Genomic DNA, 13,854 nt, shown 5'->3' on the forward strand with positions numbered 1-13,854 from the left:
TAAAAATTAGTTACCAATAATGTTTTTTGATAATGGAGACCTTATTGACTCATTATTTTAAAATTCAACAAGGTTTAAACAGAAAATTTAACCTCTTGTTGCAATGGTAGCATAGAAAATTAACAATATTGTACGGAAATGCTCACTCCTCTATATAGCAATTCAAACACCCATAGAAGCGGTACCTATAGCTTCTCTTCATCCCTGAAAGAGACATGAAATTAAATCCAACACGGCATGCAATAATAAGACGAAAATAAAAAAAACCTCAAGAAAAGCAACAAATTCAAGGCTACATCCAGCTCTAAAATATACGAATAACCCACCGGAGTTCGAACAGAGGTCGTCTTGGCTATAGACGAGAGGCCATCCTTGGACTCGCGTTCTGGAATTCCCGTATTCGATTCCGAATCCTGTCATTCTGATTTCAAATTTCTACTGATTCCTGAGATCATTTCAGATTGAGATGTCTTCTTACTATCGACATATGGCCAATTCCTTCCCCAATCTATGCACTGTATTGAGTGTTTCTGCAGGGCCGGTGCAAGGTAAATTGGCGCCCTAGGCGAAAAACCTTAATTAGCCCCCCCCCCCCCCCCTGGCCGGACACCCCAAAAAAATTTCCTTGCCTCAAAGTACATCACGTAAGCCTAAGATTTTGTCAACAATCAAATTTAAGCAGGCTTTTGTTTTGTTTTTTTACTTTTTTACTTATTACAAATCATAAACAGGTCACCGTGGACTTTAAATAATTACTTATATCAATATAAACATTCCAAACTGTTACAAAAATCCATTTTCATCTAGTTTCAATAATCGTTAAACATATTATATCAGCTGTTATGTGTCGTGCTGCGCCGCCCCCAGCTACTTGGCGCCCTAGGCGGTTGCCTAGTTCGCCTATATGGTCGCGCCGGCCCTGTGTTTCTGTTTACATGACTGCTGTTGAAGAGATGTTAAACTCAGTATTGTGAAGCCCCCGCTTGAACTCCTGGCTTCCGCAGAATTTAAAATATCACTCAAACTTTATTATTAGACTGTATATAGATAGACTAGCTGAAGTAGCTGGCATTTACTGGGTTTTAAACATCTTGAAGTGGCTTCTTTTAGTGAAATGTGTGTGTGTGTGTGTGTGTCCATATACTAGCTGAAGTATCCGGTGTTACCCGGGCTAAACACATAATAATATTAGGAACATCACTACCGAATTTCAAGTCTTTAGGACATACACTTGAGAAATGGGAAATCTTTATTTTAAATTCCAATTGATTGCACAATCTGGGTGCATTCAGACTACGCATCAGCAAAACCGGGACGCAAATCTTCAGCTTCATTTTTTGAGAAGGCAGATAACACCTAGGCAAGATGCACCAAAAGATAGCAAGTTATAAATTTGAAGTATCGTGGTGGGGCCGCCAAGGAGATAACTTAATATAACAAAAAAAAAATTAAAAAAATTGATATATATGGTTTTCTTACTCTCGCGATTCGGAGTTTTTGGTGTTTATAGATCGCTATCGGCCTCGTTTAGTGTGTGCATCGACTCCAGGACAACTGCTGCACACCTGAAAATAAATGTGTTTTCCTTCGGTAATTTCAACAGAAACTGCTTTTACAATTTTACAAATGTACATTTTTTGCCTTGTTAATATCTACTGCAATGGGTTAGTTTAGGTTAGTGTTTGCTTCAGTGTGGCCACTCCGCGGAATGCGTCGCTACATCTAACAGGCCTCTTATTTAATTTCTAACCTAAATAAACTGACTTCACAGCTTAAACTGTGCGCGATTTTAACAGGGTACTGTTCTTATAAATACAATACTCATCTTTATTCCTTATTCTACCTATATCATTCGGTTTTTTGAACTATTAAAGACCAGATACTTTTTAAATAATAATCGAAATTGTGAAAAATTATTTATTTATTTCATTATTCCGGACTTTTTACTTGTATAATGTACTCTTATATTATCTTAATTTAGTCCCATGTTCAGTTTTTCAATTTTAATTATCGTTCAGTGTTTGGTTTGGTCGTTTTTCGGTTTTAGTTGTGAACAAATTACCGCACATATACACACCGAGTTCGCAGGCGTCCCCCCAAGGAGAAAGAGTGCGCGCTGCTTGGTGCGCATAGAACAAGAACAACTCTGGTTTTTCACTCTAACGATAAATTAGTGACTTTACCAACTTTTTAAGATGCGGAACGACGAGGAGTATCCCTCTCTTCCCCTTTTGACCACCACACCACCAGGAAACTCTCCAATGCACATAAATGCCCATAACAACAGCGAAACTAGTATTGTTCTTGGCACTGTTTCACCGTCAAACAGTGACCACACCGACCCATCCTCGCGCCCAGTGACTCCGAACGAGAAACATAAAACACAAACAGCTTGTGTAAAGGTATCCGAACTGCGCCGACTTGATGGACTTATCCCCACATCATGCCTCCCATGCACCATGATAAAAACAACAACGATCACGACCTCGACATTAAGCAGCACACCAATCTTCAGCCACATGTGTACAGCCCCGAGCACTGACTACCAACAACACCAACAACACCAACAACACCACCAACAACAACACCAACAACACCAACACCAACAACACCAACACGAACTGCAGGAACAGATTAACTAGCAACTCCGACAGCTCCAGTTACAGCAACAACAGCGACAACAACTTCCTGCCCTGCTTGACCTGCCACTTGGACCACCACCACCAGCGCACCAAGCGCCACCGCCTCCCCAGGACATTATCATGGAGGATGGCTTCGTCAAGCCCAAAAAGACATGCAAACGCCCCAGGACAGTCTCAATCGGCTCCGTCTTATCTATCACATCCACCATCACCATCAGCAACTGCTTTGCGGACAACCTGAACCTGGATGCAGACGACAACGACGACGCCCCCACCCTCCCGACGACGCAACCGAAACCAAAACCACAAAGACAGCAACCACAGAAACACACTGTACGGAAAGACCACCAACAGCCTTCCACCTCCTCCGCCCCTGGCCCATCCTCTGCCCCAGCCCAGAACAACCCTCACCACTGCCCAAAATGCCACTCATCTCTTGTATCGTCCCAGCTCATGCCCAACCATTCCTTGCAGCAGCAAAACTCCAGAAACACCTGACTGACATCCTCACCATCACCGGCATAAAGGACAAGACCTCTTTCTACACATCAAACGCCACACCATACTGTACAACTCCCTGAGACAGAAAGGGTTCCAACCCTTCACTGGACTACGCCCCGATGAAAAATGCGACAGAGTGGTCATAAAGCGACTGCCCCTAGCAACCACTGCTGATGAACTCTGAGAACAACTCCAGCAAGATGGCTACCCAGTGTCGACAGTGGTCCCACTGAGGATGGGCCCGGACGCGGACACCAAGCCATTCTTGGTGTCCACGAATCAGACGGGGGAAGTCCCCCAACTCCTCCAGATCAGGAACCTTGGAGGCTGGATGGTCAAGGTGGAGAAGTACCGTGGATCTGGCAGAGTTCCGCAGTGCTATCGCTGCCAGACCCCCGGCCACCGCTCCAACAAGTGCGACCGCATTCTTCGATGCTTCAAGTGTGCTGGGGAGCACTGGTCCTGGGAGTGCACCGCCGGCCCTGAGAAGAGGAAGTGCTGCCTCTGAAACGGTGCCCACATCGCCACTACACCGGAATGCCCGACACTCATCGCCTACACGAAACGCCACCCACTCAGACCCACGACCGATGCTCCCACCCCCACTTCTGGACTCCCCCCCCCCCCCACCCAACACCACCTCCCCTCGAACATTTCCCCCTTCAAGGGAAACGCCTGGACCAAACCGCCCACCATCATACGCCTCCCCTCCCCCACCAATCACCACTCCCCCGGCCATGAACAACCCAACAACCCCTGCAGAAGCTTCCTCCCTCACCGAAACCTTCCACACCATCATCTCCTGGATAAAAAGCTACCTGCCCATCATCCGCCGCACCATGACTGCCCTCTCCCAAGCCCCCACCAAAAACCGAAATGTTTGAGATACTCCTTCAAGCCCTGCTCTCATTCTTCGAATTAATCCCACACCACCCCTTAAGATCATCATCTGGAACACCTTCTTCCTCCTCCCCAAGCTCCCAAACTTCCTCCACCTCATTCTACCCACTCCCCCGATGTCGTGTTCCTTTCAGAAACCTGGCTCTCTCCCACTGACGAACTCCTGATCCCCGGCTATGGCACCCACCGCTCCGACCGCGACGGGAGGGGCGGGGGGTGGCACTGCTCCTGCATTCCAGAATCTCCCACCATCGCCGCAACACCCAAACGTCCCCTACGACTGAGGCGGTCGCTGTGCGACTCCACAGAGGTCCCTATGCCCTCACCCTGGTATCCCTCTACCTCCCCACACAACACCCCCTCCCCACATCTGACATTGTGGCCCTCGGTAGGCTAGACGCACACGTCGTGCTTGCTGGGGACCTCAATGCCACGCACCCCTTCTGGGGCTGCATGATGGCCAACAGAAGGGGCCGTTCACTCCGTCAGCTCCTCCGCACCTCTCATCTCTCTCTTCATGGCCCCCCCCCCCACTCCCACGTTCTATCCCGCCCAGCAGAACAGGCACCCCAGCGTAATAGACCTCGCCCTTTCCTCGGCCCTCCCCCTCATCATGGATATCCACACCATCAACACCGGCACCTCAGACTACATCCCTGTCATCGGCTCACTCCATTACCTCTCCCACACCAATCCCCACCTCCATCGCTTCGACTTCCCGAAGGCGAACTGGTTCGCCTTCCAGAACTCCCTCTCCGACTCCCTCGATCTCACGACCCCCTTCAACTCCCCAGCCGATATTGACACCAACACCCTCACCCTCACCCATGCAATATCGGATGCGGCTCACGATCATGTCCCCCTCGCCCCCCACTGCTCCCACCTCATCCCATTCCCGCAGACCATCAGAGATGCTCTGTCCCTCCGGAACCGCTGTCGTGCTCGCTGGCAGGCCAACTGGTCCCTGCTCAGCAGGAGGATCTTCCTCCTGCTGCGGGGCTGGTGCCGCCGGCTGACGACGGAGTGGAAGGTACAGCAGGAAACACAGTGTCTCGCCTCCCTCTCCACAACCACTGGATCCCTCTGGTCCTAACTCAGGCGACTCAAAGCCACCCCATCCACCATCCCACCCATCACCACTCCCATAGGAGTGGCGGAAACTGCCAAGGAGAGATCCGAGGCAGTGGCTGCCTACCTGCAAACCACCTTCGCCTCAGCCACCAACACCTCCCTTTCATCAGACTCCTCCGATGATGAGGCTTCCCCCCTCTCTCATCACGCCACCCTCCCCCCACTCCCCGACACCCCCAACTTCCCCCTTGTCACCCCCGGGGAACTCCAAAAAGTCATTTCTCAATTCTGCCTCTCTGCGGCCCCTGGCTAAGACTAAATCCCCACCCCAATCCTATGCCACCTACCCCGGAAAGCCACCGTCTTCCTCACCATGCTCATCAATGTCATGTTCATCCACTGCCATGTCTCCTCCTCATGGAAGACAGCCATCGTCTGCCCCATCCCCAAACCTGGCAAACCACCGACCCTCCCCTCATCCTACCGACCAATCTCTCTCCTTCCAATCCTATCAAAGGTCATGGAGAGGACCATCCTGCAACGCCTCCTCCTTGTCATCACTGACCACAACCTTCTCCCCAATCACCAGTTCGGCTTCCGTCCCCACCACTCCACATCCCACGCCATCGCCCGGGTGGAACTGCTGGTGGTACAGGGCTTCTACCCGGCAGCAACACACGGGCATGGTGATCCTCGACCTCGCACGAGCCTTTGACTCTGTCCCACACGCTCAACTCATCCACCACCTATCCACCACCACAATCCCCCCGCACCTGACCCGCCTTCTCTGCTCTTTCCTGGAGGACCACTCTTTCCAGGTGAGAGTGGAGAACATCCTCTATGAAGCCCGACCCATCCAGGCTGGTGTCCCCCAAGGCACCATCCTGAGCCCCATCCTGTTCATCCTCCACATTTCAGACCTCACCCCTTTACCTGGCACCTACCTTGTCCAATATGCAGATGACACAGTCCTCCTCGCCTCCTCTGTTTCCGAGCCGTTGCTCAGGGATCGCCTCAGTCGCGGACTCACTTCCCTGAACACCCAATTCCTAGCGCACGGCGTCGGGATCAACCACGCCAAAACCAACGCCATCCTGTTCTCCAGATACCACCCACGTCATGACCATCCCCCCAGAATCACCCAACACAACTTCCCTTGGTCACCAACCATCCGCTACCTGGGAGTCACACTGGACACATAATTCAAATTCCTCCCGCATCTCAACAGTATCTGTGCCAAAACCAGAGCAGTCATGGGACAACTAGCCCCAGTCCTCCGCCCCACCTCCGGCACTTCCCTCCAGAACAGAATCACTGTCTATCACACCCACGTTATCTCCCACCTCACGTACGCCTGTCCCACCTGGTCTCACTCATCCCTATACAACCTATGACCTATCACCAGGACATACTTCCTTGGCACCCGTCTGATCCTGGGGCTTCCCTGCGCCACCGCCCAGCAAGAACTCTTACATGAAACCAGTCTTCCCCACATCCACGACACCATCTCCAAAACCACCAAGAAATTCGTCCAGAAATGCTCCCACAGCCTCAACCCCCTCATCAGACAGATCGCCTACCCTCCCCCCAACTCACCTCACCCCAGAAGACCGCTCTTCACGACGGATCATCTCCAGGCAGAGGACTCCACCGACGAGGACGACATCGACCCAGTGGAAAGGGCCGGCGGCTAACCCTGGGGACCAGCACAGCTACGAGAAGGCACCGTGGAACCAATCACACCACGGAACTACACCACTCTTTACCTGACCACCCCACCGAAACGCAGATCCCGATGCCGGCCGCAAGGACCGGGCCCGAGCCAATGGACCCAGCCACACCATCACATCAACACCACCCTCACCACCAAATGTAAATAGACACTTCACCTCACACGAAATATCGGCCCCCAAGGACTTGAATGTTGGAAGGGACCAAATGTTGTATGTATCAATTATTGTAAATATATTTTTCTTGTTTAATGTATTCAAATATTCTCCTCCATGTGTACATATTTTTGTACCTCTCATTGTCAATAAAATGAGTGAATTTTTTGGTTGGGGTGAACCCCTGGAGGGGGGGGGGGGGTTCCCCCATTTAATATAAAAAAAATATTGAATTTACTTGGCTGGGATGTACGGATTTCCTGATTTATATTTATGTTTTGGATATTAAAACTTAACGAGATTGCTTTGCTTCTTTCGATTGGTTTTTATATGAATTCCATCCTTTTCCAAATACTACCGCTAATTAATGCATTCAAAAACTATTTTGTGTCAAATTCCTATTTTGATTTATTGATTTGAACAAAACATTGCTGAGTATTGGTCGTACAAAAATCTACATTTCATTGTTTGCGTCATCTAAATTTAATAGTTATATTTGCAAATCGTAAACCAAAGTCGTACCTTGCGAAATACTACTCCCGGACTCACTGACATACCCATAACGAATTCTCCGGAACTATAAGACTTATATATCTAAGAAGGTATTTTACGAAAATCCTCTCCTAAGTTACAAGTTCCCATTTACAACAAAAAGTTATACAAAATTTAATTTTGACCCTTCCTTTGTGTCTGTGGCAACGAGTTTGAATTGTTGTATTTGTAAATCTTTATTTTACTAAGATAAGTCTCTTTACGATGTAGTAATTTCGACCAACACCGGATTTTTCAGCTAGTTTATAATAAGTTGCAGTTTGGGGGAGGTTTTAGCCAATAAACTAGTGTACATGATTTTGTTGGAAAAAAAAAGTACCTCAAAAATATAAAACATGCACGATTCTCCATTCTGACTTGTGAGAAAATAAAAATGTTTTCAGTGAGAAACCTAAAGCCAGAACTGTTGAAATACTTGTCAATAGGCCATTCAATGTTAATTTTACCAAATTTGTGAACTCACAGATACCTTGCACACTTTACTGTATATTGATTCTATGGTTATCTCGTGAAAAAAAAAAAAGTAAACAGTAAACACCACCAACGACAAAACTCGAAGCCAAACCGGGAAAACTGAAATGAGCCTTTGTTGACGTGGAATAACCTAGAGATTTGAGGACTTTAACATGATGGCCACAGAAATATTGGATACCTTAAGAAATTTTGATGCATATCCGAAAACTTTGGAAGATTTTAGAATTAAAACATTTGGTGGAGCAGCAGGTATAAAACCATTACGCTGTATTTGAAACTTAATTTTACTTCTACTGGTTGCATTCAAGATATTTTTGGTTATCGTAGTTGTGTTATAATTTGTAAATGGGATGTAAATATTTTCATTGCATACCAAACTATTACATTTCTTTGAATTAAAAATAACTAAAAACACATTAATGCGACGGAACGAAATATAATATTTAAACCGTAAGTCCTTATTAAAGATATCATTATCTTACTAAATTACAGTGTTCCATATATTAATGTGTCAGCATTTTTTCACACAGCTGTCTTCAACTTGAGAAACATAACATAGGATGAATGAATGTCAAGTGACTAATGCTAACTTATATTACTTGGCATAGCTTTCACAGGAATCACTGGCAACCTAATCTAAACGTTAATTGAATCACAGGTATGAGTATTAAATTAAACTAGCCTTACTGTATAAATATCAGGAAACTTTAACCTAACCTGCAAGGATGAATCACAGGGGGGCCACTGCTATTCTAACTCATTATTCATGAATGAATAACAGAGAAAGAGATATCACATATAATTTCAGCAGTTAGGAGCCAACTATGCTATACATCGTAATCTTACAAACACTCCTAATGTTTGGATAATTGTCATACATAGAAGTTAAATATACTGAATGGACCAATTCATTTACAAGCTAGCCTGGCTCAGGGCTGTACACAATGCAGAGGGTTCATCTAGGGGATGCAGGTAGCATTTTTTGAAATCTCAGGAAGTATTTTGGTCTAGGGTCAATTGTACATTAATTTTATAAAGCTCTAATAAAACAAGATTTAATTAGATAGAAAACAAATAACCAAGCATTTTTTGTTTTGTTTAGGAAATTCAATTGCAAAGTTTAAGGGTACCCAGTATTTTTGTTTGTTTGTCCGAAGCATCAAGAGATGTAGTCACTAATTTTACTCTTATTTTGAATGTCAAGCATGCCTAATTTCATCAGTAAGTACCGTAATTCAAATTTAAGGGGGGGGGGGGGGGGATAGGGGTATTTTTTTTAAAATCTCATGTAAATAGTGACCCTCTTGTTTGGAAGATCAAGTGTGAAAAGTTTTATCAAGCTCTGAATAAAACTATAGCCTTGTAGGTATCAAAAAGGAACTAAAGAAACTTTTCTTTATGTACATAGAAACTACCTATTTATATATTTTCAATTAATTCTTATTACCCTTTAGGTTTATTATTATTATTATTATTATTATTATTATTATTATTATTATTATTAATGTAAACATAGCCTCTGTGTAGAAAGCTAGTTTTAATATAGTACTTAAACCAGAGTTAAATGTTTCATTAACTTTTTTTTTTATTTTAAGCGTAAATATGCTATATTGGTGTTATAATGTATTATCCTGATTGGTAATGTCCTTCTCACAGTGACGATCATCAGTGGAATGATAATGGCTGCCTTGTTTCTGTCCGAACTGCGCGACTATTTAAACCCAAGTGTCACTGAAGAATTGTTTGTGGATACTTCAAGAGGGTCGAAACTCAAGATAAATTTTGATATCATCACTCCACATATATCGTGTGACTGTAAGTTCTAGTTGTAACCAGCAACAAATTGAAATCCAACTTATTATGCATCACAGCATTGAACTTTGACTCATTATCTTGTACTAATGCATGTTGACTTGTCCAACACCATGTGTAATGGTTCATAAATGAAAAAAAAATATCAATAATCATACCAAAAATATAAATAATGGTAAACCATGTAAATATATTTTGAATGTGTTTCTTCTTTCTCTCTGCTTGATTTTCTGACACTTAACATGCTCAGATATGGGAGGTTTCACTGTATATTTTGTACTGTTTTATTATGAAAATAGTCTCAAAATAATATACCACTCTGGAAGCATTAGTTACATAGCCACTTTCAAAATTAATTGTCTAGCATTGCATTAGCTTGTTGCTTAAGAAACGGGACTGCTGCTTCCCAAGTGGCCTAGAACATTTTTCTCTGTATTTCAGATTTGGCGATAGATGCCATGGATACATCGGGAGAGCAGCACTTGCAGATTGACCATAACGTGTTCAAGCGCAAACTAGACCTTGACTTGAAGCCTATTGAAGTACCAAAAAAAGAAGGTACCTTTGCAAAAGAAGTTTACCTTTTCATCGAAAAATATGTTCTATAAGATAAATTAATTTGAATTTGCTGCATATACACAAAAGATTGAACCAAATTTTTATCATTTTTAAATATTAATATGTCTGTATTTTGAATTCTAAAATATAGATGTTGAACTTAAATGAAGTCATTTAATTTTAAATAGTTTTATCATGTTAGGTAATGTTACAATGTTTGAAGAGGAAATAGCTAAGGAAAGTTACATATTATTTTCATTGATTTGTATAAGTGACTATGATAATTGACTTGGCAGTATCATGAAAAGTTACAACTTGTAAAACATTTTTTTTTTTTTTTTTGCTCTTCAAAGAATGTGTATACAACTATACAAGTTCATTTCTTCTGCACCTGGTGTTGCAGTGCAGGCATTCCATAGTAACGGGTGTTACATCCGGACAACAAAAAAAGTCAATATTAAATAAACTAAAAATGTTAAGAAATCATTTAACATACCTGTTAATAGGACTTTGCTAAATGAATATAAGTATTGCTGTAGAAGCAGTTTATTAGCATATCAAATGCAAAATAAAGTATGGAAAAAATGGTAATGGGTGTTACAGCAAATGGACATCTTACTTTAGTTCAGAGTGATTAATCTCAAAACTCTGAACTGAAATTTAAAAAAAAATTGGAAAAAAATTATGAATACAAGCCAAGCTTATAGGCTTCGCACTGATGTCAAGAAGTTGTTTGTAGACAAACTATTAACCAATCCATTAGTAAAATAGTAAAGTAACGGGTGTTACAAGGTTAGTAACGGGTGTTACACATCCTAAGTACCCATGGATATTGTCCAAGTTATATTTCCAAGATGACAAAATAATGAAATAAAAGTAAGGTGTAACTTGTCTATTCGCTAAAAAATATGTTTAATCTCAAAATAAGCATACATATTTACTTTTAGTTCTCACAGCTTAAACTAAATATATTTATATACATCTACTTATTCTTTTAAACATAACTTATCTAATAATTTCCAAATTTCAACATCATTGTTTCATTGTGTATGTATACTGTTTGGTTGGTTGGGTTATTTACTAATTAAGTACTTAAATTAAATGAACACATATAATATCCTCCTAATGACAATTTTCATTAGCCTAGTTCACAAGATTTCTGAAATATCACTGATGACATGCTCAAGTTTCCATTAAAAATTACACAATAGCAAAACAGAATTATAAACTGACTTATTACTACAAGTAAATGTCTACCTCAACTCTTTCAAACACATCTACTTTTTTTTTTCAAATTTTTACAGAATTGTGAAAGTAGCCTTTGGCTGTAAGTTTGGGTTTGGTAATTTACTAATTACTTGATTGAAATGTACATATGTAATGTCTCCATCATCGGCAATAAAGACAGTTTTGTCTGGTTCACGAGATTTCAAAAACATCACTATAGAGGTATTTGAGAAGCCCTCAATAGAAATGAATTTTATGTTTATTATTTTACTTCTTACCTCTATGACTTTGTCTTAGTCCTGTTATGAATTATATTTACCAGTATTGTATCTCTATGGTCAGGTCAATTTGGTTTTACTCTTTAAGTATTTTCATGTTTTATCTAAGTAATAATTTTATGAAATGTCTTTGCAAACATTTGTTAAACGGCGACGAATAGGAAATGAGCTTACACCTTTTAATATTGTTTTTGGGTCATTACTGAGGAAAGAGTATATGTGATTGGACGCTCGACTGCGCATATATTTTATTTAAAGAATTTAGTATTTCCAGTGTGATTTCGGAGAGTGTTCAATAGAGAAAGCTTTGACTGTTTGAAACAAATTGGAACTGGAGTTTCTGTTCTACTATCATGGGAGAAGGATTAGAGAGAAAGAGCTCCGTGATTTAGTCATAAATGAATGTAAGAATATCACGTAAAACATTGGTACGACGACTGAATAGCTAGAATCTACGTGAAATTGATGATTTTATAATAAATACCGGAACTACACAATGAAGAAGAGGTAGTTACCGATGTTCGAAGCTCTACTAAAGAATCGACGACGACGATAAGTTTTGACTAACAGCATAAATAGAACTGGATCAACGACGAATTAAGAAGAAAAGAAGAAAAGGAATATCAATCTTCGAGATGGAAGGAGTTCGACAGCGGTAGACGGCATCGTAGACGGTGTACCGGAGGACATCATCCTTCTAGACGACTCCAGGTGACCGACGCCAGTCCTGCTGGAGTACAAGCAGCACGAGAGGAGGTGCATCGAGACGGAGACCCAACCAGCGACATCGGAGGAGAGTGAGATCTAACCAGCAACATCGGAGGAGAGACAGGGGTTCGGAGAGGTTTTCCACAGCCTCTTGGTATTGTAACGACGCGACGAGGTTTGTTTGCCCCATCCCCGAATTAACAAGAACAGCGAGAAGTTACCTGTCCTATTTTAATGGCAAGATATCTTAAACTATGATGTTTACGATCAAGACCTAATTTGAAACTCGCAAAAACAACTTAATACTACTTAACTACGTAAAGACTTGTAGCTTGTACATACTGGACCTGGTTAACTGACATTGATCAGTAATATGTACGATATCAAAGTTAAAATCTGTTAAAGTCATTAATTGTCTTGAATGTTTAAAGAATAGCCCCAGGTCCAGAAGTCTTGAGACAGTTTGATCTACCGAAAGAGACTGAGCTAGTAAAAACAAAGAAAAGACTAATTTGCCAGTTAAAATGTGTTTCAATAATATTTTAAAATATTGACTGATAACCAAACTATTATTCAGTGATACAATTACGTAAAACGTAATTAGTTCTGAAAGACATTTAAGTATAACGGATATTGAAATTTTGTTTAATGAAAAACCTATTTAAACATGAATAATTGTCTCAAAGGTATTTGTATGTTGCTTGCTAATCATTGACTCTGTCACTTTTCATGTTACAGTTGGATATGTTGCAAAAGAGTATTGTCACCCATACAACCATGATTTTGACCCTAGTAAAAAGTTAAAGTTTCATTATATTTTATTTTTCCGATTGATAACCATACTTACATATCATGTGTATGTTAAACCAGATAGACAGAAATATTTAGCTTGGATTGTCTTGAAAGAATAATTAGTTTTTATTACACTGAGATCAGCAGTCATAGAGAAGTTAATGCTTTTAAACCCACTACTTATATTTGTTGATTTTAAGGTCAGAATACTTACACACAAAGAGAAGGAGACATACTGCTAAGGAATTATACGACATTTTATTGTTTGGTATTCACACTGAGTCAAACTACACCAGTACATACAACTTGAGAATAATTTATTTTCACTATCAACATAACAAGACATATTTTAGTTAATATTCTGTAGAGGTTAGTAGTTGTGCTACATACACAATCACAGCACTAGTACTTTATAGAGTTTTCACGGCGCCCAACTAGACCACATTTTACATT

The 13,854-nt window shown here is 41.8% G+C and overlaps 1 protein-coding gene across 1 annotated transcript in view; it reads left to right on the forward strand.

The window, feature by feature from the left end:
* Positions 1–8,064: 8,064 nt before the first annotated feature.
* The window catches only part of LOC134535999 (endoplasmic reticulum-Golgi intermediate compartment protein 3), a 57,250-nt gene continuing 51,460 nt past the window's right edge, over positions 8,065–13,854 (forward strand). Inside the window, exons 1-3 of the mRNA XM_063375490.1 lie at positions 8,065–8,275; positions 9,683–9,841; positions 10,280–10,396. Coding sequence (XP_063231560.1) covers positions 8,179–8,275; positions 9,683–9,841; positions 10,280–10,396 — 373 coding nt within the window. The 5' untranslated portion in view covers positions 8,065–8,178. The remainder of the gene's footprint in view (positions 8,276–9,682; positions 9,842–10,279; positions 10,397–13,854) is intronic.

Source organism: Bacillus rossius, chromosome 1 (genome assembly GCF_032445375.1).
Source record: "Bacillus rossius redtenbacheri isolate Brsri chromosome 1, Brsri_v3, whole genome shotgun sequence".
NCBI lineage: Eukaryota > Metazoa > Arthropoda > Insecta > Phasmatodea > Bacillidae > Bacillus > Bacillus rossius.